Source organism: Onychostruthus taczanowskii, unplaced genomic scaffold (assembly GCF_017590055.1).
Source record: "Onychostruthus taczanowskii isolate IOZ18803 unplaced genomic scaffold, ASM1759005v1 scaffold111, whole genome shotgun sequence".
NCBI classification, from domain to species: domain Eukaryota; kingdom Metazoa; phylum Chordata; class Aves; order Passeriformes; family Passeridae; genus Onychostruthus; species Onychostruthus taczanowskii.
This window is the reverse complement of record NW_024497741.1, coordinates 700,057-724,913: the sequence shown is the minus strand read 5'-3', so window position 1 is coordinate 724,913 and position 24,857 is coordinate 700,057. Positions and strand designations below refer to the sequence as shown.

The following is a 24,857-nucleotide window of genomic DNA, read 5'->3' as shown; positions in this document are numbered from 1 at the left end:
CCACATCTCCTGCCATTTGTTCTTCAATGTGCATTGCAGGATGTACACTTATTCTACAGCTCTATTCCACAAGTCTTTTAACAGCAGGAAAAATCCGTAAGCCCTGCATGCAAATGACATGCAGGGCTGTCATAAGCCATAAGCCCTGCATGCATAAGCCCTTCTGGTAAATGACAGCACTGAGCATAGAATAACTAACTGGATTGTCCCAGCCTGTTCCAGATTTGTTTAACAATAGATGGTAGCAGTGTTCCCATCAGAGAGCTTCAGAGGTAGGAAAACAAACTGAAAAAGCATCTTTGACAGAATTGCCAGAAATCCTTCATGCTTCTTACCATAAACTTAGAGCAGCAAATCACATCTGTGGCACTAATTAGGAAAGAAGAAACTGTCAATGTTAGGTAAAGCAAATGCAGTAAACTGAATGCAAGATCATTTAACCCAAGTTTAAACATAGCAACAAAAGGAGAACTTATGTTGTTGAAAATACACTTCTGCAGTCTATTAGGTGCCTTTTAGTACATGAATGCACTTTCAAAATGAGAAAGTGTGCAGCCATTTATGTACTTTCAAAACATGACTGTGTGGTAATTTATTGATCTTGTTCCTACAATGAATATATAAAACCTAAATTATTTTTGTCTTAGAATACTTATCACCTTCAAAGCAAATGTCATCGTAAGTGTGACTACCAAGACACACTTAGCAGAAGTTAATACATCCAAGCAAAGTCACTGGGTACAAAATAAACGTCCAAAAATATAATTAGGATCTGCTGACTCAGACTTAAAAAAGCTGAACTTTTAAGCTTATACACTACATTAGACTAATTCTTCTCTATTTCTAGATTTAATCTATTTTTTTCTAATTCAAACTTCTTCACATAGTTTATTTTCATGGCAACAAAAGAATTTTTGGGAAGTGACAAAACTAAATTTCAAACACACACAATTTATTTCAAGAGTAGCACAAAGGAAGCAATATGATCTTAGTTTATATCCATCCCCCACAATGAATACACCAATCTAGTAATTCTCTAGCTATGATTTCCAGTCAAGAAACACTGCAAAGAAGCTTATTAAAATGTAACTTGAATCTTTAATCCTTTGTAGAGCCAAACATTCTCCACACATTACCCTCTGATTTTACTCTCCATAGGAGAAAGCAAATGGAGAGAGACTGGTGGTCTTCTGTGAATCTGTTCTTCAGCCTAGCCATTCCTCTGAAGTTCTACTCTTTGGTGAAAAAGAAGTGGGAGAATTTATTTTGAAAAACTAAAATATTCAAATTAATATTGTGTGCAATAAGAGGATAACTTTCTAAACCACAGCGAATACATTTCTGTGAGCATGTGTATGTGTGTGTTCACATTCATTCTGTATGAAATTAATTAACTAAATATGTTTTGGAATGAGAAGATGAAATTTAACAAAACAAACACATACCCTGCAAAAGTATCCTTCTGCAGAAGTATCCATCCTGTTCCTTTAAATCCTCATCTACAAACAACTGGTTACTGTGTTACCAGCTCTGCCTCAGAGTTCAGAGCAAGATCAGACTGTTTACAATTAATAACAACCACAGATGCCAATGAGCACTATTTTATGATAAAAGTTCATAATTTCTTAGCCTGTTGATCACAGTCTCTGACATAATAGCTGATGTATCCCAAAATAAAAAAATTACTTTTCGGATTTAAAAATTTCCAGAGCTTTTATTCACACTTTTTTCTTAGGTATTTTTCAGTACAGTAAGAAAAAAAACCCAAAAAATAATATAAAAAATCAATGCACAAAACACAAGATATATTTACAGTAGAACTTGTATCGTCCTGATTTAGTTCACAGTAAATCTTTTTCAGTGGATTTGACAAACAACCCATTTTCTGGAGCCTTGATTATTCATCTCCAGTATCAGCAGCTACCTTCTGATAAAAAGTGTAAATTTTGCATCCAAAATTTGAAAATAACTTATGAAATTTGTCTTTGAATTAGATTATTAAATATGAGGTCTCTGTAACTGTTTAGATATAACAATGTCCAGACAACTGTAAGCCTATTTCATTCATGTAGCTAGATGCATTAACATTAGCTTTCTGTCACTGATTTTCCTTATTTTTATCAAAGTCTTCTTTGTAAGTTCCACGGTTTCATCCCACTTGTTTTTGTCAGGGCTTGTGTATGTCACCAAGTTCTCAGTGTACTGCAAGACTGACTTCAAAAACCTATGAGAAATAACATTAGAGAAAAAACTCCTTTAAGGATTTAAAAAGAAAAATTAAAAACAAAAGAGAAGAGAAGAATATTGCAATGCCTGACTTAAAGCTGCAAACATCTTCAAGTTTCCAAATCTCTCTCAAGAGGATTGGTTGATCAATACATTAAGGTTTGTTCTACTTTTGGAGAAACCACTCCCTCCCTCTCACACTAAGATGGGAAGATCTTCAGAATTGCAATTAACACCACCATAAAAAGAACACAGTGACAGAGTTTTCCCCAAATGGCTTCCTTTGCTTTCTTTATCAAATGTTTCACAATGTATGTGATATCCAAGCAGCTGTTAATTAACACACAAGGAGTAAAGTCAGCAACATACTGAATGCAACTTTTATGTATTAATATTCCCTATCTACACTTCAAGAAAGTTATTTTAGCTCCTGAGTGAACATTGTCCAAGGTAAAATTATGACTATAATGACGAAAAATCTCTACAGATCAAAACTGAATTCTGGGGCAATTCCTATTTTCATAAAGTAAATTTATGTACTCACTTTAGATACTGCTGATAATCAAAAGGATTCTTCTTACAAACTGAATGAACGCTGACTAGCTCCAGCGTAATCAATAGTAAGATGAGTCGCAACACTGGAGACAAAAATTTAATGCTAGAAATAAAATAAAAATACTTAAAAAACCAAACTAAAACCAAATTAAGAAGAAATAATTATTATTAAAAAAAATATTAAGACTTTTGCACCCAATCTAAATTGCTGGATTTTGCAGAGTCGGGGAGGAAAAAAGACTACGAAATGTCCCTCAGCAAAAGGCAGTGCAAATCCCAGAAAAATAAAAAGACTATAAACTGAAAATGAAGGGGGGGAGAGAAGGCAAATATCTAAGATTGCAAAGAAAAACTCGTGAGCACCCATTAATCCACAGATAATAAACTACAGTTCAATTGAATCACAAATGTGTATCATCAGGTGTCAGTTTAAGCTATGTTTCTTAAATAATATGGTTAACATTTTTAGGAACATTACCTTGCCAGTAACACAATACTTATAACTCTGGAAAGCCCCTGTGATTACTAAAAAATTAATGGAATATTAAAATCTCTTCTATCTATAGAGCCTGATTCAGGTGTAATGATAAAAAGCAGTAAAATGAAGTAGATAAAATCTTCAAAACCATTAAACTATTGCAGTCAGATAAAACTTGAATGGCATTTATATCCCTAAATAGGAAAAGCCAGAAATTAGAAAAAAAATTACAATCTAACATTCAAGCAATACTTAATTTGAAAGCTTGCAATTTACAGTGACATAATCTAACAATGCCCCTTAAATTATTCTCCAGTTTGAGATTTTCTTGTTATTTCAATATTGCTACTTGATAGAAATCTGGTTGACACTTGACTCTGAAATGGTTAACAAGAACACGTGAACACTGTTGACTTTAAACTTCCAAGTGAACCCACGGAAAGGCAGCAACAGCAGCGTGCAGCCATTCTCTCACAAATCTAACCACAGTGTAAAGCAAAACCAGCAGCCAACCTGTTCAGCATTCGCCGATAATTGTGCCTCTGGCGAGAACGCAGAGTCTTGTTAAGCCACTGCGTGTATCTCAGTCCAGCGCCGGCAATAACCTGTTGGGACACTTGATGGCACTGCGTGCTTATTTTGCGGAGTACCGCCACTACTTCCAGGACAGGTCGTGAGGAATACAGCGTGCAAATGCGTGTATCACAAAGTTCCACCAGCAGCCTCCAAAACAGAAAGGGATTTTTTAACGTCAATCTTTTGTTAGCTAGATTTAACATAGGATACATTTCATATTAAGTACGGTTTGACTCATCATGTTTTAATTCAGAAAACCTGGAAACAAACTGCCCTTACCTCATGACTGAAAAAAAGCAAGGATCTGTGTAGTAGGAGTAGGGATTGTGTTTTATATCACTTTACTGAATATAAATGCAAAACTGGTTATGATGAATATGTTTCTCATTTCAGATCAAAGAAACACAGCCACAATAAACAAAACTGCCTGGCTGAAATGATACACTGAACACATCAAATCACAGTAGAGCTGTGGTTGGAGCCTCCCACCATAGCTAACTCACAATGAATTAACCTCAACCATAATAAAACTCACTGAAACAAATGCTATTAATTAGTACTCCCATTAGTGTGTGGTCTTTCTTCTGGGCAGAACAAGAAGCAGACCTAACATTGCATAAAATGCAGGTGGTGAGGCCATTTTTTAAATCAACACCACACCAGATCATGCTTTGTTGAAGTTCACAAATATCTTCCTGCTGTCATATCTGCTACACTAATGTGTCACACATCACTTTAAACACTCTGTTCTTATAAAAGTGTTTGTTAATCTCCCTCATGCTCAGTTTATCCCTGAGATAGCAAAACATTAATGACTTGAAGTGATAAAGACAGAAAACTCTAAGAAAAGGTCTAACACACACATCAATAATTAGGCTTCTTTCCCCCAAATAATAAATTTGCAGATTGGTGGGTAGGAAGCAGAAGACCCACATGTTATGTAAGTAAAGCAACATGTAGAATCCTCTTTGCTCTATGCCACCCATGCCTAATGGGTTTTATTAGGAGTGTATTGTTCCAACACATTCATTCAGTCGTGGGACTCTTAAGGCTGCTCTAAGAGTGGCAATTAGAAGTCAAATTATTTTGATTATTATTCCAAATCAGACATAACATCCAAATCAACATTCCACATTGGAATTAACATACCTCCAAGTCTGACACCAAGTATAACAAGACATTTTCTCTTTCTGAATCTTGATATTAAAGCATGAAGAATACAATTACATAGCAGCATATTGTCATTTTGAACACCACACATAGATGTGACACCAAGCACACTAAAAGGATTTTCTGATGCAGTTTTAGCACAAACCAGGCTAAAACCAACCTAATCTAGTAAGTACATAAATATTTAAAGTATTTTGCTTTTGTGGTCTGAAAAAAATGGGGGTTTTTTCAGTCTAATTTCCAAGTAATATCTCTACTGTAATTCCAAAATGTACAATGTTTCATCCTTATTTTGAAGATGATGTTCAGCTGCAATCCTAAAATTTTCAGATTAAATCAGCAGCAACAGTAGAAAAGTGCATACAACATTTCAAGCATTTCTCTACAAACAGGGGCAGGATAATTTAGGTTTGAGAATTCTTACATTGGGCTGCAAGTAGAAGCTGACAGCAGGAACCAGGAGGGCATCAAACTCACCTCTCTGTTAGGACACCATTGATAGGATCATCTGAACTACAGCAATTCTGGGGCATATAATGCTGCAACTGAGATATAATTTCAGATATCATCAAAATTAAAGTATTAGCTTCAGCGTTTCCTTCCACCCTTAAAAAAAAAGAGAGAAAAAATAATATTTGACACTGTAAAATGGTTTAGTACTCATAATTTCTTAAATGGCATAGATCAAGATGCAGATTTTTTTGGATAGTAGTGTATTCAGCATCCACTCTTATGCTCTCATGTAATTTCTTTTCCCTCTACCTTACAAGCCTGATTTTCTTTCTCCAGCTAAAGCAACCTTTTCTCATTGTTAGAAATATTCAGGAACCCCTCCTTATCCTCCATTCATAAAATGCCTACAGTACACTGATTATACAATAGATGCATTGAATTTTCTTCTCTCAGCTCTAAACAAGTACAATACATCCTCCAGTGATATTATTAATGTCTTCCTCCTTTTCAAATGATGATAGAATGCTACATTGTTTTTCTAACTATATCTTATATAAAGTTTCCCACTGGTTACCAAGTTCTTTTCAGAATAAGAAATTATTTGCTTTTTTTATATCTGGTGATCTTATACAGCACATACATACCCTTTAATCTTTTGTACTTGTTCCTCAGGCACTGTTTCCAATTCAGGCCATAAACGGATGCTCTTCATACATTCCAGCACCTCAAAAACATATCATGAAAAAAGTTTTGTAAAGTACAGACCTTGACACACTTTTCTTAGTGGCCCATTTAGAAAAAAACTGCAACAAGCAGTAAGCTATTTGTTCACTAGTCAAAAACCATGTAAGCCAACTTCATTTGTTAAGGTTTAGGTTAGGGCAAAAAGTCTGGATGTACACTTCCATGCTAAAACATTATCTGAACAAATTAATTTAGTATTCTATTTTTTAAAAAAATATAAAAAATTAACTAACATGACTTTTGTAATAATACACTGTTTGCATGCTGTTGAAAAGTAAAAGAACTAGGTATGTCTACTGCAATCTCAAATCAATAGAGAAACATCCTAAAGCAGCTCATTAAACTGATTGGCAGAGAACTACTATGACATTGGAAAGCAGATTTTGCTACCATGACAGAAACTTAATCAGCTGGCCTTCTGAAAATAAATACTGTAAAAAAACTTAGTAATAGCCTAATCCTGGTGACAGGACCTAACAGTGTTCCTGACATAAAAAAGCATATGGAGATTAAGAAAACTACAGAAAAGCAAACACTCACATAAGAATAAAGCCATTTAGTGATCTAGAACCCAAATATGTTATTAATTGCATTAACAGGAGTGTGCATAATTATATCTCATTTTAGCAACTGTGATTTCCTTTATATTTTGAAAAATAAACCAGAAAAAAAGAGGAAGTAAGATTTGAACTTTTTTTTTTTTTAGGACAATCAAAGCATGAAGAAAAGAATTAGATAATTTTGAGGATACACAATTTTAAGAACCACAGTCCTGTCACAGATGGAAGTACCTACCTGTTTCTTGAGTTGGGAAATTGGATGAAATCGAGACTGGTAGCAACTTGCACAGTTCATCAGTGGTTTTATGAGCATGTGTTCCTGATTTACAAGATCACAGACAATACACAACAGTTTCTCTAAGCTGTCCTAATCACATGCAGACTTAGACTTCATTTTATGCATGCCACCTATAGCACTGATGTCACTGATGTTAAACACTTCAAAATGTCCAAGGGCTGAAAGAAGTAATCAGCACAGTGAGTGGTTAAAGCTTAATTTCACATATTTTAACTATGAAGCCTGACAGCAGCTGACAGAAAAGCAACCAAGTATTCTAATAATGCAGCAGCACACAATACATCTTGAGAAACTAAAAAAGAGCTGCAACTAATAAATGGAAGATTTATCTCATAGGTTGCTGCATGATATTGACAGAAGTAATCTCAAATATAAACAGGAAACTGGGGAGAGCAAACACAATTATTTCTGATTTTGAGAAACATACTGCTAGGCAAAAAGTGTTTACAAATTCATAGTGTAAGTATAGACACAAATAACACTTCCATTAGCAAGGCACTATTATTTACAGTGTCTCAGGAAAAGAAAATCTCAATAACTACACACTATATACCTCAGTGGGTGAGCCACAGATGTTCTACATACCTTTCAGATAATTCTGCAGATAAACAGGCTAGTTCATCAATACAATTTGACAAAATTAAGTGGAATCATTATAATTTACGGATCAACCTTTTGAATAAGGACTGGTTAAGCCAACAAATTAAGGTACAGCAAGAAAGGGCAACATTTTTGAAAACTTTCTGTACTTATTTCACTACATAACTAGGCAAAACCATACTTTCACAATTTTTTACTTGGAGGAATATTTCATTTACGCAAAAAGCAGCTGTCAAGAAACAGTCATAAATCTCTATCTAAAATCATATTTGATATCCAAAATAACCAAAAAAAGATATCTAAGAACAAAATATTGGTACGTACCTTAAGAGAAAACATATTCTTATCTGAGAATCTGCAGAGAATAGTAATAGCAAATCCAACTATTTGATTAGCTATTTCTCTGGGAAATGTTTCTAGATTGATCTCTCCATGGCTTAAACGATCTCTTATACGTGGGCCCTCCTGGTAGTTCAAGAAATCCCAAAGAAAGTCCTGTGGAAGCACACACCAACTATACAGAATTCTATTCTATGTGTATTCATACAGAATTGAACATATTCAGTGTATAGAATATCTCTGAAAGACAAGTATGTGACCATGTCTATATTATAGGGGTGTTCAGATATTCACAAAAAAACCAGTACAAACTAAACTTGCAACATACATTCTATACTGTGACAGTTAACAACAGATTTCCATCAGCTTTGTGTCCCAGACCTTCACAGCCCCACTGCCTCTGGCAACAGGACAGTAACCTCAGATGTCCCCTATACTCTCAAAAGACCTCTAAACTCAGGCCCCCTAGTTTTCCTGCTCACAATCTGTTTGTGTAGTAAGATGCAGAATGTGCTCTGGTAGTTGTGAGCCACAGTTTTGTGCTATCTGCCCAGAGAGTGTAAGGCCTGTCTCACAAGCAATCAGAAATAAGTTTTGAAATTTCCCTGTATGAGGCATCAGCTCTTCTCCTGCTCCATTCAGCTGAACTTCAGTAGTCTAAAGACAAATATCTCTGAGACACTTATATTTCAGAAAAAAAACCTAGTCCCATAGTCTAATGCAATATATCTTGTCAGGTATAACTTTTTATCCTCCACAATAAAAAAGGCTAGCAAGCTTCTAGGGTTCTAAGCTGCTGGACATAAGCTATATGAAATTAGGCATATCATAAAGATTATTACTAAGAGAAACAAACAAAAGACAATGATGACAAAACCCTAGAACACTTTCAAAACACTTTCCATGGCAGGCTCCTCAAGAACTACAGGTAGCTGGTTGACTTCTTCATTATCCAAATGCTTTGCTAGCATCTAGAAAAAAAAATTTGAATAGAAACTTATTAAATTATTGAAGACCATACAATCAAAGAAGAAACACCAACTAAAGTAGTTTTCCTAATCTGATGTGATTACTTCTGCCACTCTAGAATCAAGATGCCTAATTATTACTGACAAACAACTTGAAATACTCCAATCAATTTGTAAAATTGAGGATTTATGCTGGCAATATTTATTTGCATTTATTTTGAATAACTGAATCTAGGAAATGTAGCAGAACGTTTGTTTCTGAGGAGTGATGAATTTCAAGATAAAAACATTTAGAAAAAATTGTCCCTTCATTACAATTTGTATTAATTTTGATATTTGCTGGAGCATTCCAAATTTAAAGTGTTTACTGTCCACCATCTTTTATTTGAACAAAAAATTAGAAATAATGCCATATTCAACAAAAGAAAGTGCATTCTTAGTAATAGGAAACACTCATGGTTTAAATTCTGACACTGATACATACTTTAAAAAAATCACAGTACCTCATCAAAAGTGGTGTAGAGAGCAGAAGACTAGAACAAAAAATAAATTATATTATTTGGTTTTCAAACAAAATCAATTAACTAGTCATGCATACAAAACTTAAGTTTATTCATTTGCATGAGATACCAGAGGTGTGCATGAATAGCAAAAAAGTCCCCTTATGAATGAAAAAAGGCACTTTGGGATTTTGTGCTGAGTTTTTTAAAAGAAATATACCATGTCCCGCTTTTCACCCTAAACTACTGCTTCTGAACTTTAATCTTCTACTACATTTTCAGTACTTTTTAGAGGCAGACATTTAAAAAAATATTAAAGGCATTCATGAATCTCAACTGGAGATTTGTAAATAATGTTCAAAAATTGATTGAAAATTTGTGGGGTAAATCTGTAAATGGTTACAGACACTACACTTCTAGAATAACTCTTTTGCAAATATTGTAATCACTAAATTATAATTGACTTTAGACAAAAGTTTACCTCTGCTGTTAGCAATCTATTTGGACATTTATTAGTTGTAGTGAAGAGCAATCTAAGTCCAGCTTCCAGCTGAGGAAGTAAGAGAATCACACTGTCAGCATACCTGAAAAAGTAACAGAGATATCCAAAGGGTGTTTTTATTCCTTATAAATATAAACCATTTCAGTGCTACAGTCTCGGGTCAAACAACCCTGACAAAATTACTTTGTAATGCACTTTGTAACCAAACAATAAATGACTACCTGTGCCAAACAGAAACTGGCCACTGAATTCAAGCTTAGAGATGATAATAACTGACAAAAAGATGGAGCATGTGAGAGGAAAACAAAACAATACACTTTTTTAAAAATCCAAAATATGTGTGATTTAACATATGAAGATTTATTTCCACTTGCTTTGTAAACCTCTCCTTTTTTGCTACATCTCCAACAGCTCTTTTTGGGCTTCAAAATAGAGTTTAAAATCTTAGTTGGCACAAAACAAAGCCATAACTCAAACTTTTCAAGAGAGCACCATAACAAAGCATAATTATATGCTGTGAAGTAATTTAGTACAAAGCCTTGGAATCTGGAAATGCAGTTATAAAAATAAAGAATATATATTTTTTTTAGATTCTATTAAAAAAAATTTAGAAAAATCTTACCTGCTTTGCTTGAAAGCTGTTAAAGCAGCAACCCAAAATGGTAACATGATTTTTAATACAAAACGGGACAGTTTTACTAGTTCTTCAGCTATGGAAAGGATTTCATTATTAAGATCTGCAAGTTAAAAAACTAACATTGAAAAATTACATATAATCTACATTTCACAAATGAATTTTAACTATTTCACTGAAAATATTATAGTATTTCAATCTTTTTAAAGGGAGATTTTAAAGTCATCCAATTTATTTTAACTATGCAAGTACAACAGTAGCCATATTTAAGATCAGAATTTAAATATGTAAGATTGCATTTGTGGTGATAATATAAAATTACAGAGTAAAACCAGTTAAAGAAGTCATGTTTGCTTTTTATTGAAAGACTACACAGCAACTGGACCCAGCTTCTGTTGAGTTGTTCTCCATAATACTTCAGATAACTTTTAAAAAGTATAATATTAATGAATCATTTCTATTCAGCCAGAATAGAAATGATTAATAGAATCATTAATATTCAGAAATAGAAATACAGTAGTATGAACACTTGAACATGAGCATGTTGTTCCTATTTTATCAATTTCCTGTGTTGAAAATACAGTATAATAAACTAACACTTCATACTTCAATGCTACCATGTAATGAAACCCACACTTATAAATTCACATTATAAATGTCTTATCCAAGAGAAAACTTGAAATGATAAGTGTAACTTCATTGTAGTAGGAGTTTTTTCAAAGCCAATCAACATCTATAGGATTTCTACTACATCGATATTGGAATGTTATCAACTTGATTTGGTTCCCAAAAGCCCTGTCTCAATTTCTTCGAGAGATGTTCCACTGATTATGCACGACAAATTGACCATGATCACCACTGACACCAAGATTCCCCACATGCTATTATTACCTTAAAATAGTGGGAATAAACCAAACAAGGTCTGTGGACAGGGAGAAGATTTTAATCTGACACTTCAAATCCTTCCCTGAAAAGAGCATTACTGTAATAAAGATGTGTCACCATCTTTTACTCGGTTTCAACACTACCTTCCCTGAAAGACTGAGGGCACTTCTGCTGGGACCCTTGCAGTTTATAATCCATTGATTCTAAAAGAAGTTAGATTTCATAAAGGCAAACTAGATGACTGTTACGTGAAATTAATTCTCATAATCAAAAAATGTAACATACAGTTGAAGTCTTCTAGAAGCATCCATATTTCATGCTTCAGTGTGTTAAAATTATTTTAGAATGCAGTAGGTCTTTACTCAATAGTCAGAGTCTACATATTAAGAAGCTGCCCCACCAGCATGACTGGTTCACCTAATGACGGTGTATGCAGGTATTCTGGTTAAGATTTAATCTTGAAACTCTGGGAAATACATTATTTTCAACAGCACTTTTGGACAAGGAAACAATAGCAAACACAGGATAAAAAAAAATTTGCTAGTCATTAAATACTTGCCTGGAAATGCATCAAGCTCCTCTAAGCTAATGAAGATCACATAAGATCGATGTACTAAAACACTTTTGGTTTGCAGAAGATAGGTCTGTAACAATTGACCCAATCCTGCAGTTAAAAAGAGCAGCATAGCACAGTATCTAGGGAGAAGACCACAATATATTAGAAAAGCTTATACAAAGAAATTTTTTTGCAAAGAACCAACATTTGTGAGTTAGGAACAAAGGGGTTCTTTTACTTTTTTAATGAACACCCAGAAGATACACTCCTCATCTAAGTAGGAGCACTGAATAATGAATTGCATTCACAAGCATGAAAAAAAATAAAAGCGTAGAATTAGATAAAAAAGCATCACTGTACTGTACATTGGCTGCTGTTGCTCCTCCTTCTACACTATTCCTCTGTCTTTTGTTACAAGTTACTCCTCACTGTCCTGACTTTAAAAAAAAATAAATTTTCATGTTTTCCCTAATAGTACAAAACCTGCTGGACCTAATACTGGCCATCTTTGTAATGGCTGAAGTATTCCGTGGAAATCCATTTCCAAAAGAAGCAGAAGAAGCAGCAAGGAATTTTTTTTTTCCCCATTAGAGAAGTAAATGGTTACTAACCACTCTCCAAGAACTCACAAGTCTGACTGGTAAGAAAAGGAGTGTTCTTTTCCTGGTAACTTACTTGGCAGGAATTTCTTGTGGTGACACAAACCCATGCCACAAAACATTACGAAGGTTCAGACCATGTGGAGATCCAATGAATACCCTCAGTACATTCATCTATTAATAAACAAAGCAATTATTGCATGAAGAAATCTATTATTTTTTGCCTTTCTTACCCTTCTTACTTTTATTACCTTTCCCTGGCAGAAAAGTTCAGAAGTTATTGAGAAACTACAACGTCTACTCTCAAGATGACTGGCCACCACTTGTCACAGCAACAGAAACTCATAATTTGCAATTCCCAGTATTCTCTGAAGGAGAATCTCTCAGCTTATTTGTACATGATATAGAATGTTGTTGTGATACAGCACAAAATGATGACACAGACACTGCTGCTCTTGAGGGGAACAAAAAGGAAAAAGAAGAAGAACTTTATTTTCTGACTCCAACATTTATAGTTTTCCAAAAGTGACAGTGGATTGGAGGGTGACAGTGCCACCTCTCCAATGCCACTGGACAGACCAAGGGTCCATTAATTTTCTTCACTTCTATGAAAGAATGCAAAACATAAGTTATTTACAGAACTGTGTGTGAAAAAGTTTGTTGAAAGAATGCAAACATTAAAAGGCTTAACAAAGTCTTACAAAATCAAGGCGACAGAATATAATACGGGAAGAATCAAACTAGTTATTAGACATCCCAAACAGTTATGAAAGGCAAAAAAATGAGATCAAGTTTAGCTCTTAGTTCTTGTAGTATAAATTCAGTGTAATTTAATGCAAATTAACACAAGGTACATTCAGTAGGAAGAAAACCAGCCCAGTAGTTATTCCTTATTTCAAAACTATGTACTTACTACAGCTTGTCCAAAGACATCTGCAAGCTGCTCAGATGCAAGCAAGTCTCTTAGAAGGAAAGGACAATCGTTACCCTTAAGTAAATACACCTATTAAGAAAAAAGAGCAGAACAGATAATAAATAATTTAGTATACTTCTTTGTATTTCAAATATATACCTTGACTATTTTACCCAATAACCTTTTTCATTATTGTAAAAACACTAATGAAACAAAACCCACCAAATCCTTAAAAAGACTTTAAATTCTGTAATTTCACGACAAATTAAAATTTAGACAACATATCAGGAAAGAGTGGATATTTTGCTTAATGTGACCATAGTTAGGCTTTTCACAGGGTCTGTACTAATACTGCTTTTCTTTTCCAAAAAATCCCACAAAAACCAGTTAGACACAACAAGAACACCTAATTAAGGGGAGAAGCTCTACCAAGAGCTCTACAGTGTATTTTGTTTTTACAATACAAATTTATTTGTATTGTAAAAACAAAGGGTCTGTCACTCTGAAAGGGAGAAGATTTTGGGTTCATCTTCTGATTCAGACTGCTATTTAAATGACATTTTACCCTTGTTGGACAATATTAGCATCTCAAGTTTCAACTGCTACCACACCTTCTATTCTTTGTACTCACTCTACCTGACATTTTTTTCCAATCTTTGGTGATTTGTTTTACTGAAAAATTTACCATGCCCCACAATTGGGCAAATTGGATTGTGAATTATCCCACTGCTCTTTCTCTGTCATTTCCTTCTCCAGAGCTCCTCACAGATATTGAACAACTACCCATTTTAATTTACCTGCCTGTAAAACAGCCCAGGAGATAAACTGTTTAAGTAGCTGTTTCTCCCTAGGAAAGAAGTTACCAGTCGCCTGTTTTTCCAACTGCATGCCACCCTCACAGAAGTTAATACACCATCAGATCTTCTGTGGAAGCTATGCTACCCTACTTCAGTTAAATAAATCAAACTAATAAAGACCTACTGTGTACAGTGATCAATCAAACATTTCTCTTTCCCAATTAAATTAGTTAGTAACAGCACATGCACAAGCAACTCCACAAGCACTGGTGAAGGAGCCCCACATATGTTTCCATCAGCACAACTGGATCCAGGAAAGAACCTCTGTCCAACTCAAAATGCATGCGGGCTATTAGTGTACTACTACAGAACAGGGTAATATCACTTTTTTCAATGTACAATTAAATCCAAGAGCTCATTCCCATCTTATAAAGCCAAGATAGACTCCTCATGCTGGCACTTACGTCACCCAAGGCACGCTCCAAGCATGATGTTAGTTTCATTAAGCCAAGAGCAACCTCTGTAGCTTGTGTAGATTGTAAAACATCAAACACGTCCAGAAATACCTGCATGATGGGGGAGAAGAAGACTGTTGTGTTCAATATTCAAGAGGAAAGTTCACATAGCCAATAGCACAGAGAAACGTAAATATTCCTCTGTGATAGTTGCTATGCAAATGTAGAAAGAAAACTATGCCAAAGAAATGAAAGTGTAGTTAGCTGAAGAGAAATTTCCCTAGAGTACCTCTTGACGTTTAGTTCCTTAGATATTTAAAATTGTCCATAATAACTTTACAAGGTAAAACCTGGCATTAGGCACAGACTATTAGAAAAACAAAATACTACAAACTAATGTTAGAACAGGCCCAAAGCTCCTCATGCTGTCTAACACAAAATCTAATTACAAAGTCAGAAAAATTACAAGTAACCATCTATCAGAGAAGTACAATTAGTTAAAAATTCTAAGTATTTTGGTTCATGGATGTCTCTTCTGTGTTCTCACACTAAACTTCCACAAAGAGTTCAGGTGCCAAAATGCAAACTTAACAGAAATTTCCATACCTCTGTGCAGTTTGTCCAGTGGAAACACGACACATACTGAATTACAAACTGCTCCTTGGTCAGAGATTTGAAGTACGAATTAACAGATTCACAGACAGGTCCTAATGATCGTATGCTTCTGATATAATCCACGCTTTGATCTTAAATTGAAAAACAGAAGGTGATTAGGGTACCAACCATCTTGAAGGTCTAATATTTTAAAACTCATTAGGGATAAAATCTGCTGCAGTTTGTGTACATATTTAGTATAGACAGTTTTATCCTGACTATTTTAGCGCAACAAATACAATACAATTTACTGTCCAAAACACCACACAGAAAAGGTATTGAAAAGTAAAACTGCAATGCAAAACTAGGTAAGATCAAGCACCTTCTCTGAACAGAACAAAAAAACAACCCAAAAATTCTACCCCAATAAAAACTTAACACAAGAAAATATGAAAGTAAATAGGATCATTGTGTTCTGCTTTTGTTGAAATGTGAAGGACCCACTAGAATTACTATAGAAATCCCATATATTAATCTAGAAGCTAGTGCAGGCTTAGCAAGAGTCAAATTGCACCACTTATGGCCTTTAAAGAAGGCAGATGGATGCGGTACCTTACAGAGTGGTACCACTGCCTCTTTTTCGTGGGACACTTTTTATAGGAAAACAAATTCTTATGGTTTACTGAAAGATATTTCTACCACCTCTGGAAATTAATAACAGAGCTTGCATGATGAAATTTGGCAAAATAAAATTCAATTAATTCATCAGGACATAAATACTTTGTTTTGGTTAAAAACCAACTACAAATTATTCCACATAGAAGGGAAACAAGACCATACTTCTGTACAACCTAAAGTTGGGAAACACAAACAGAAGCAACAGTAGCAATACTGATGGCCCCAGGATTTTAAATTTAGTACAAAAGGAATATAAAGAACACAGAACAAGACAGTTATGGGGTTGGAGAGAAGCAGAACTGAACCCCTTATGTTACAGGCACATTAAGCTGGGAACCAAGACGAAGGCAAAGTAGGAGCTACTTAGGTAGCAGAGATTACACAAAACTTAGGAGCCAGCAAAAGCCAAATACCAAACACAGATGAAAAATTTAAAGTTCTTTGTAGATATGAACTCTACATACTCTAATCTACAGCAGAGCTAACAGTGTACTGTAACAGTCACAACTCAGCTAGGATTGCTATGGGCTATACAGAAAGTCTGCATCAGTCTTACATGCATCACTACTACAGCAGGTAAACACCAACCTGATTCAAGATAACACACATGCTCTGTAACAGCTTGCCAACATACTTCCCCATTTCCACATAAAATACTATTAATATCATAGGTGTCTTCCTTCTCAAATCCAAGTTTGCAAATCGCATAATGCACAGGTTGAGAAAGGCAAGTAGTGACCAAATCTGGCAACGCCATCTAGAACAAACACATACACAGAAAGAATTCTTGTAACAAGAAAGCACATGAGAACAAAAAAAAAATATTAAAACATACCCATTAGCACAGCTACGCAGACAGTAATACAGTGTCTGTAAACACGCTGTTTGGGTTTGCAATGCAAGTTTCATTCACACACGTGATGAAAGGAACTCTCTACCAGAGTCACTGTAATAAAACTGAGGGAAAGCATTGCTCTGTTTTCACAAGGTCAGGATGGTTTATTTCAGAATGGTTACATCTACTGAAAACATGGCAATACAGACTGAAGCAAAATATCCCAGCTTGTACATAAATGTTCTGTATAATCTGAGCTTGCAGGGAAACTGATGCTACTTCAAGTAAACCAAGAGTATCAGTCCTTAAAACCAGGAAGATCCCTGGAGGGAGGCAGCGGAAGAACATGTGAATTCTGTATCAATGTTAGTGTAATTTAAGCATTCATGCTATTTTCACATTAGTCTAAACAGAAAAAATGGACTGATTCAGAAGCACACATTTAAATTTTAAAAATTGCACAGATAAAACTGCCTATACTAACAAGGATGAAAATGCTCCTGATTTAGTTAAAAGAGTCACACTTCTTCATTCATTAGAGAGACAAGAAGTTGTTTGATAATGAAGGACCACAACTAATAATAATGATAAATATGCCATTAAAGTCGAATTAAAAACATTTTTCCCCTCTGATTAAGCGGCAGAATTGACCCTCACATATGTACTTTCTGAATTCATGGCTTCAAGGACAGAGGAAATATTTATATCATATTGATTACTGTTTCAATTTTATCAGCACGAATCACACCTATTTATCACATAGCTATCAGCACTAAGCAAGAGTAACAGTTCCCACCGAAAACCGCTATTAGCTGCCATCAGGAGTACCTACCTGCTATTTAAAGAAAAAAAAAAATTAAAAATCTACAATGCTCCTAAGACATATCATTCAGTCAATCTTCATTTTTGTCTCTTCCCCTTCCCGTTTCACAGTTTACACTGCCAGAGACAGAAGGCCAGAGCAAAACCTGCACGACCTCTGCCATCCTTTACTACTATCACTTATGTAAAACGGGCCAGGCAGGGGCAGGGCGGTGACCTTTGCAGGCAAAGCAGGCTGGCACTGGCAGAAGCAGGGCAGGGCTGACCCGTCCCCGCCGCGGCGCCCGCAGGCCGCAGCGCCGGCCCTTCCCCGCGGCGCGGCCCGGCCCGGCCTGGCGGCACCGCTACCGCTGCCGCCATGGCCGCCTCCGTTACCGCTGCCCGCGCGGGCCGGCTCGCGCTCAGGGCCCGGGCAGCCGCACGCCGCCCAGCAGGACCGCCGCCACAGCCATGGAGGGAGGGAAAAAGCGCCAGGATAAAGACACGGTGAGCGGTGGCCAGGGCGAGGGGAGGGCTCTAGGGGGCTGAGCTGGACGGGGTTGGGGCACCGCCGGGAGCGGGGGCAGCGGCTCCGGGGCGGGAGTGGTGGTCCGGGCCTGCGGCGCTTCAGCTGGGAGGGAAGGTTGGGGCGTGGAGAAGACGGGTTAAAAGGCGCGTGTGGTCTTGTGAAAATTGGTATTAGGAATGCTGTTCCTTCTTGGTTAGCGCCCGGTTTGGGATAGCTCGCGCTATTTCTGCTTGGTCAGGTGTGGTTACGCGTGCCCTGCGGCTGGTGTTCTGGCTCAGGCGCTGGGAGGCCGAGCTGCTGTGATGGTAAAGAGAAGGGGTGTCCTGCCTTTGGTGGGGCAGTCTCCATTCGGGGTGCTGCTCTAAACTAGAAGCCATACCCTCTTCTGAAGCAATAAACAAGAATTTTTCCAGTTTGTTTTAACAACTGAAACCTATTGGTTGTTAAAATGGACTTACTAACAAACAGAATTTCATTTAAATAGCAAAAGCTTTTTTTTTCTTTTCGCATACTTCCTTCCATATGTCCAAAGATAAGCCAGTGTACTGAAGTTGAGTAGCCTAAGAACAGGCATTTTTGGTCAAGTGTTCAAATCTAGTCAGTTCTTGAACTTCTGAGAGTTTTATTCACAGTGAGTGCAAATATTTTACAGAATCGTAATTGCAACATTGTGCTACAGCTTGGTGTTTTAGCAGAAAAAGGTTTATTTACCAGAAGTTTTTCTAGCAGAAGTTTTATTTACTAGCCACATGTATAGAGAAATCAAGGTTTTTAGTTGCTTCACTAGTAAATGCAATGACTTTTTGCCAGTGATTGTGAAAACTCCTGTCACTAAAAATATCAGGTAAACTTTTAAGTATCACCATTGTTAGAAGTTGTGTGCTATAGACATGAGTTTTATTCCATCATTAGTGATAGAGGTTGAAGGTAGTGTGGCTCAAGCTGAACCATGTCAGCAAATAATCACTGTTTGGACTGCACCCTTTTTCACAAGTTCATTATTACTCACATGGATGGAGATTCTCATTTGAAGACCTCAGCTGCAAGACTTGAGGTGGTTTTTCTTCTGTTAGGTGACTTGTGATAAGCATGTCAGGGCTTTAGTCTTTTGAGATCTGAGTTTGCAGTTAGTAGATAATGAGTGCTCACAGGCTAAGTGCAAATGTGTTTGGTCCTTGTGATTCAGAGTAAGTGCTATTCAGAGTTCAACAAACACCAGCAGGCAATTTGCACTAAGGCTGCCAACATCACTGCTTTTAAGGAATTAGAGGACACTTTTAGGTAATGTCCATAGTTGTTGACAGAACTAACGTGCAAGTGATTTCATAGAGAAGAAACTGCATTTCTTCCCAGGTTCTTAAAACTCCTCAGATGGAAAGAGTTGTGAGCCCTTTAGTAGTGCATTTTCTAAAATAATTCTCATTAGACTTTTATATTATCCATAAGTGACTTTTTTTCTGTACTTCTTAGCATAAGCCTTGCATTGTGATGTTATTTCACCTTTGAGTTATTTTCTGCTCTCTTGGAAAGGAACCAATGATTTTCTGTCAATGTTAGGTTCTAGCAGTAGTCAGGAAGTGGAGCCAAGACTGAAAAATTGGTGAAACTTGGAAGTGGTTTGTTAGGAAGTAGCTGGTATGGAAGACCATTACCTGTGGCATTTGTTATGATCTCATTGGTTCCTTGTGTTTTTCTGTCTCTGTTACTATTTTACAGGTCTGTGTTAAGCCATCATGGTGGACAGCAGGTGACTTTCTTTTGCAACATTAGACTTGCATTCATAGAGGGACAAGTTTTGTTATGTGTGTTGAAGAGATAGAGTACACAGCTGAATGGGGAGAAAACGCAATCTTCAGAGATCTGGTTTTAAGTTCAAAGCAAAATTACAAAGCTTTGCACACTGGAGCTTACTTTTTCCTTTATTTTTTTTTTAATGAGCAAATTAAATCATCATTACATAACCTACTATTTTTACTAACAAGGAGCAAGGACGAGCAAGATGAAGTAGTAAATGAACCACGTCTTATTTTGGGTATTGTGTAGGCTATTTGAATGAGAAGCTTGAACTTGTGGCTAACAGTCTTGCATGGGTACATTAATATCTGTGTATTTTTCCTTGGAAAAGGGAGTGGATTCAGTGTGGAAATATGGTGTATCTGATTGATGAGCTTAAATGAAAAGTTCAGTTGGATTTCGCTGGAAAAGAATTTAAAATTGAGTGGAAGTCAACCATTTCTCCTATTTCAGGCAAAACAGTAGTGTTGAAACAGCCAGAAGATGATAACCAGCTTCTAGCTTTCTGTGGTTTTTGTTAACATATTCCTAGACTAATTGTTGGGGTTTTTTTTCTCTTAGCTGTACACCATAAAGTATATAAGTCTTTAAATTCTAAAATATTGACATGTGATGTGGATTTTTTCTTACTCTTTTGTACAGTCAAAAGGAAAAAAAGCACCTCAGGATGCTTCAGGCACGGCTCCAACAGAAGGAAAGGCAAAGCCAAAAAACCGTAACACGTACAGACTGGAGCCACGTACTAAAGTTCAGGATGGTTTATTAAGAGACAAAGCTCAAGCGATACTAACGGTATAGTATTATTTAAGTTACTTGTCTCATGGCAAAATTAGCTTGTCTGGAAGAAGTATTTATGGAATAGTGAATATTGCATAAACTTAAACATGCGTACATCTCTGCAGTCTTTTGAGTTTTGGCACCTGAATGTAATGTGAATGTACTCTGTTTTGCAAAGTGCAGAAGGGCCTCTGCAAGGTCACTGCTGAGCATGTGCTCTTTAGGTGGAGCTGAAGCTTCATAAACTCTTGCATTTTTTTAAATCAAATTGAGCTACAGCACAGTTCAAAGTACCATAATCCACAAAATGTCCAGTTAGCAAAAGATCATGACATCAAATTTGTGGATTTCTATTAATTCTGCTAATATCACAGGATCTGCATAAAATTACTTGGTATCCTTGACAGTCAGACTGGTGCATACACAAATCAAGCAAATATGAAAGAAAACAATTTGTTGAGATAATCCAAAGCTGTTAGTGGTATTTTTAACAGTTATAACCAGATCTTTTTAATTTTGTTGTCTGGAAGACATATCTTGGGTATTTGGAACAGATATTTGTAGCACTGCTTTCCAGTGAACTGAGCCCAAATAATGAAGAGTACACTCCTGATTGTTAAATGGAGATTGGCTGGGCCAATCCAATGGAGACTGGTTGTGTGTCACCTTTAAAAAAACAGATAAAACGTTTCAGAGTAAAAGAAGTGCATCCTTTGCTGTTTGAGACCATCATCTGTACTGACTGTTCAACTCACCAGTTCTGCTCATGTTCTTGTGATGAAAATTACTGTTAAGGGTGTTTTATGCAAAAGACTACTAGGATGAAAACTAAGATCTTTCAAAATTGTTTTTGATAGAATAAACTACAAGAAGCCACATATGATGGAGCTTCTAGTCCCTTCTTGTGTGCTTCAATCTCAGAAGAAATATTAAATGCTGTGAAGGAATTGGACTATGACCGTTATAAGTATGTGGTATCAGTGCTAATTGTGGAAAAGGCAAATCAGGCAATGATTGTAAGCAAACATATTATATGTTACACCTTTTGAAAATTAAAAACAACTTTTAGAACTGTGTGTTATCTCCTAGGTGTTCTTTTATTTTCAGCAGATTAACTTGTTTGAGGTGCTCCTGAAGCTTTTATGTTCTTTATGGGTAATAGTATCCCAGGTGATAATTCAAGGTGCTGCTATGATTCTGCCTAACTCTCTGAAGGTTGTTGTCTTCATGGGTTCAGTAAGTGGTAAACAGCCCCAGCTGCACTTTCCTGTCACCCACTTGTTTCCACGGCCTGCTGTGCCAGTACAATTGCATGAGCTCAGCGAATTTTGTTTTTCTTTGTCCGGTGTACTTGGATCTCCATTTGGTTTCTCACATTCCATGCAAAATGCTATATCGTTGTAGTGTGGGGTGTCATGGAACAGAAGGGTGGAAAAGAAAGGGATGGTAACTGCAGCTGCCACCAGACATGCTCCTGGGACTTCAAATTAACACCAGTCATCTGAACTTGGAAGACCTAAAATAAAAGGATTCTAGATTTTGCTGTGTCGGTGTATAAATTTAGTATTCCAACTAGCTTGGACCTCCCATTGGCATTTAGAATGCTTTTATCTGTCTAGTAGAGTGTGAAAGAGCACTTCTGCTTTGGAGTGTTCATCATCAGTTGTTAAAGTCTGATTGAAACCAACCTATGTTTAGTGAGTTACATGAAACAATGTTTGAAGGGTTCAGCTTCAGTACCAAATCCAGTTTGTGAGGTGCCTGCATCTACGTGCTTTTCTGGTGCCATCTCACAGTACGCTGTCTCTTAAGGGGTGCTTTGACTGAGGAGCTGTAGGTGCAGACAGATTGGTGAAGTGGTCCAAGTTAACGTTTTTTTCCCAAGGAATATGTTTATTCCAGCCACCAATTCACACAGTTTAGCTTTGAAAACAATTTTATCAAAAAGGCTGAGAGTCCAATAAATTTACAAGTAGCTTGGAGTAAGCTGGAGGTGGAGGAGTGGGGGATGTGACTTCTTGGTTGTATATGTTCCCAAAACTGATGTCTATTCACACTGACATTCAGTTGCTTTTGAAGGGGTGCTCTTACTGTATGTTAAATTGTAACAAGTGAAGAGAGAATTGGGGATTTGGTGCTGAGATTTTTGGATCTATATGTGTGGGAGCTTTACTGTGAAGCAAGAACATGTATTTAACATTGAATAGGAATTGTTAATTTTATTCAACTTTTGCATTGTTGTTAATAGTTTTAACTCTCCTAATATGGTTAATTAGCATTTAGATAATGTTGGGTGTTCTTTAAAAATAAATAGTAAAACTGATGTATAGAGGTTCACTTGTAACTTTCTCTCTTTTATCCCTTTAGGTTGCCAGCAGATGCCTCTGGGATGCACAAAGAGACACTTGGGTTTCAGCTAAATGTGAAACTGATACATTTATTGCACTGGCTTTGGTAATGGCTTGTTATTACGACTAATACTCTGAAAGTCACAGCTGCATTCGTGCATCACAATACATGGTATATTTGAAAATTTTCAAAACATCATTATTTTAGTATTCATATTTGTCCTATTGGTGTTGATACATTCAAACTGACATACAGGAGATAATTTTGCTCGGTTTTGCTCTGTTAAAAAAAAAAAAACAACAAACAAAACTGCTTGGGAAATGTTTATGGTTGAGTACATATGGGCTTCATCTGTTGTAATGCTCTGCTGTGGAAGTGGGAGCAGCTGGTGTAAGGCCAAACATTGCAAAATTTTGAATGTTGCTTGTCTCTCGAGAGCCTAGGACTGTTCACCAATGCTTATATGCAGCTGCAGGTATCAGTTTGCTTAAAAGCATTCTTTTTGTAAGAAAAAGCAGTGTTCATTTTTCATTTTCATAGTTGGTATCTGTGATAAAATGCTAGTCTGCCTAGAAACTTGGCTGGGAGGGAAGCTATGTTTTGCAGTCCTAGAAACTTGTGCACATTTCCAGCTGTTTGCCTTGAATGAAGTGTAAATTCAGTTATTAGGTTCCCCGGGTCTCAACCTTAGGTTAAGTATTGCCGACGGTCTGGTTGGTGGACAAACACTGAATTGAGCAAGTTAGGTCGCTTTGGTCTAGGGGCTTCTGGTGGCAGTGGCAAGAGGACGATGGGATCAATCGCAAGGCTATTGAGAATTGGTCTGTAACTGGCAAGGGCAGCACCGATTGTGTTTTTTAAATGAGACTCGCAGATCTGTGAAGTGTGTAGACATCAGCTTTTGGGTCTGCTGTGCGTAGAAATCTAGCGCTGGTGTCTTTGCCACGTCTGTTCTATTGTTGGGAGCTGAAAACAAACGCAGACGGGGCGACGGTGCTTCCCAGCACCCCGTGGCCAGCTTGGGTCTGAGCGCCTTTGGAGCCGCGGCCGGGCAAACCTCGAGAGGCGGTGAGCAGCCCGGGCCGCGGGTGGGCGCAAACGCGAGGCCGGGGGAGTCCCTGGCCGGGGGCGGCGCAGGGGCTGCGGCGCGGCCGTGCGCTTTGTTCGCCGGCGCGGGGCCGTGCGCGCCCACGGAGACCAGCTGCGTGCGTGCGGGAGCGCGCCGCCCTGGTACCCGGGCTGAGGGTCGTTCCCGTGGCGGGGAGGGAGGGCTGCGCCTCAGCTCCGCCCGCCCGTACCGGCGGCACCGGCACCGGGAGGCGGCGCGGTCCGGCGCGCAGCGGGCTCGGCGCGACAGCGCAGCGGCGGGGAGCGGCCGCACGCGCCCTCCCTCCGTCGCAGGGGCGAGCGCGCTTGTGGTGGCTCCTCCGAGTGCGCCCCCCGCCCCCCGAACCCCCCTCCTGCGGGGGCTGATGGTTCACAAACGTAGCTCGTCCCCGGCTGACGTTCCCGGAGACGGGAGCCTGCCGGCGGAGCGGAGCAGCCCGGCCCTGCTGGGTGCCAGCTCCTGCGCTCGGCGCTGACCACGCTGCTGGGGGGATGCTGCCCCTCCGTCCCGCGCTGCTGCCCAAGCGCTACCGCGGCGGCTCGGCTCCGCGCTCGCGGCCGGGCCGCGCGGCCGCCCGAGCGGCG

The 24,857-nt window shown here is 37.7% G+C and overlaps 2 protein-coding genes across 7 annotated transcripts in view; one reads left to right on the top strand and one right to left on the bottom strand.

Moving 5' to 3' along the window:
- Positions 1-882: 882 nt before the first annotated feature.
- Positions 883-24,857, bottom strand: part of ERMARD (ER membrane associated RNA degradation) — a 24,672-nt gene continuing 697 nt past the window's right edge. Inside the window, exons 1-18 of one of the 4 annotated variants that reach the window (XM_041424278.1) lie at positions 17,748-17,927; positions 16,669-16,837; positions 15,415-15,554; positions 14,818-14,919; positions 13,557-13,646; positions 12,720-12,817; positions 12,048-12,184; positions 10,592-10,706; positions 9,949-10,051; positions 9,471-9,500; positions 8,902-8,970; positions 7,985-8,155; positions 6,998-7,081; positions 6,103-6,182; positions 5,483-5,611; positions 3,773-3,982; positions 2,771-2,884; positions 883-2,224 (exon numbers count right to left, since the gene is read on the bottom strand). In XM_041424278.1, the coding sequence (XP_041280212.1) occupies positions 2,065-2,224; positions 2,771-2,884; positions 3,773-3,982; positions 5,483-5,611; positions 6,103-6,182; positions 6,998-7,081; positions 7,985-8,155; positions 8,902-8,970; positions 9,471-9,500; positions 9,949-10,051; positions 10,592-10,706; positions 12,048-12,184; positions 12,720-12,817; positions 13,557-13,646; positions 14,818-14,919; positions 15,415-15,554; positions 16,669-16,837 (2,001 nt within the window). In that variant the 5' untranslated portion in view covers positions 17,748-17,927 and the 3' untranslated portion in view covers positions 883-2,064. Of the gene's footprint in view, positions 2,225-2,770; positions 2,885-3,772; positions 3,983-5,482; positions 5,612-6,102; positions 6,183-6,997; positions 7,082-7,984; positions 8,156-8,901; positions 8,971-9,470; positions 9,501-9,948; positions 10,052-10,591; positions 10,707-12,047; positions 12,185-12,719; positions 12,818-13,556; positions 13,647-14,817; positions 14,920-15,414; positions 15,555-16,668; positions 16,838-17,747; positions 17,928-24,857 lie in introns of those variants that run through there. The other 3 variants (XM_041424287.1, XM_041424297.1, XM_041424306.1) reach the window with 3 other exon arrangements.
- Positions 17,945-23,741, top strand: DYNLT2 (dynein light chain Tctex-type 2). Of its 3 annotated transcripts, XM_041424355.1 has the most exons (5): positions 17,945-18,223; positions 19,962-19,992; positions 20,682-20,831; positions 21,674-21,832; positions 23,184-23,741. In XM_041424355.1, exons 1-5 carry the CDS (start codon positions 18,096-18,098, stop codon positions 23,292-23,294), a joined length of 579 nt encoding a protein of 192 aa, XP_041280289.1. In that variant the 5' UTR covers positions 17,945-18,095; the 3' UTR covers positions 23,295-23,741. The 3 variants fall into 3 exon arrangements, with proteins under 3 accessions (XP_041280289.1, XP_041280303.1, XP_041280295.1); XM_041424369.1 differs by lacking the exon at positions 21,674-21,832; XM_041424361.1 differs by lacking the exon at positions 19,962-19,992 and having other exon boundaries at positions 18,050-18,223.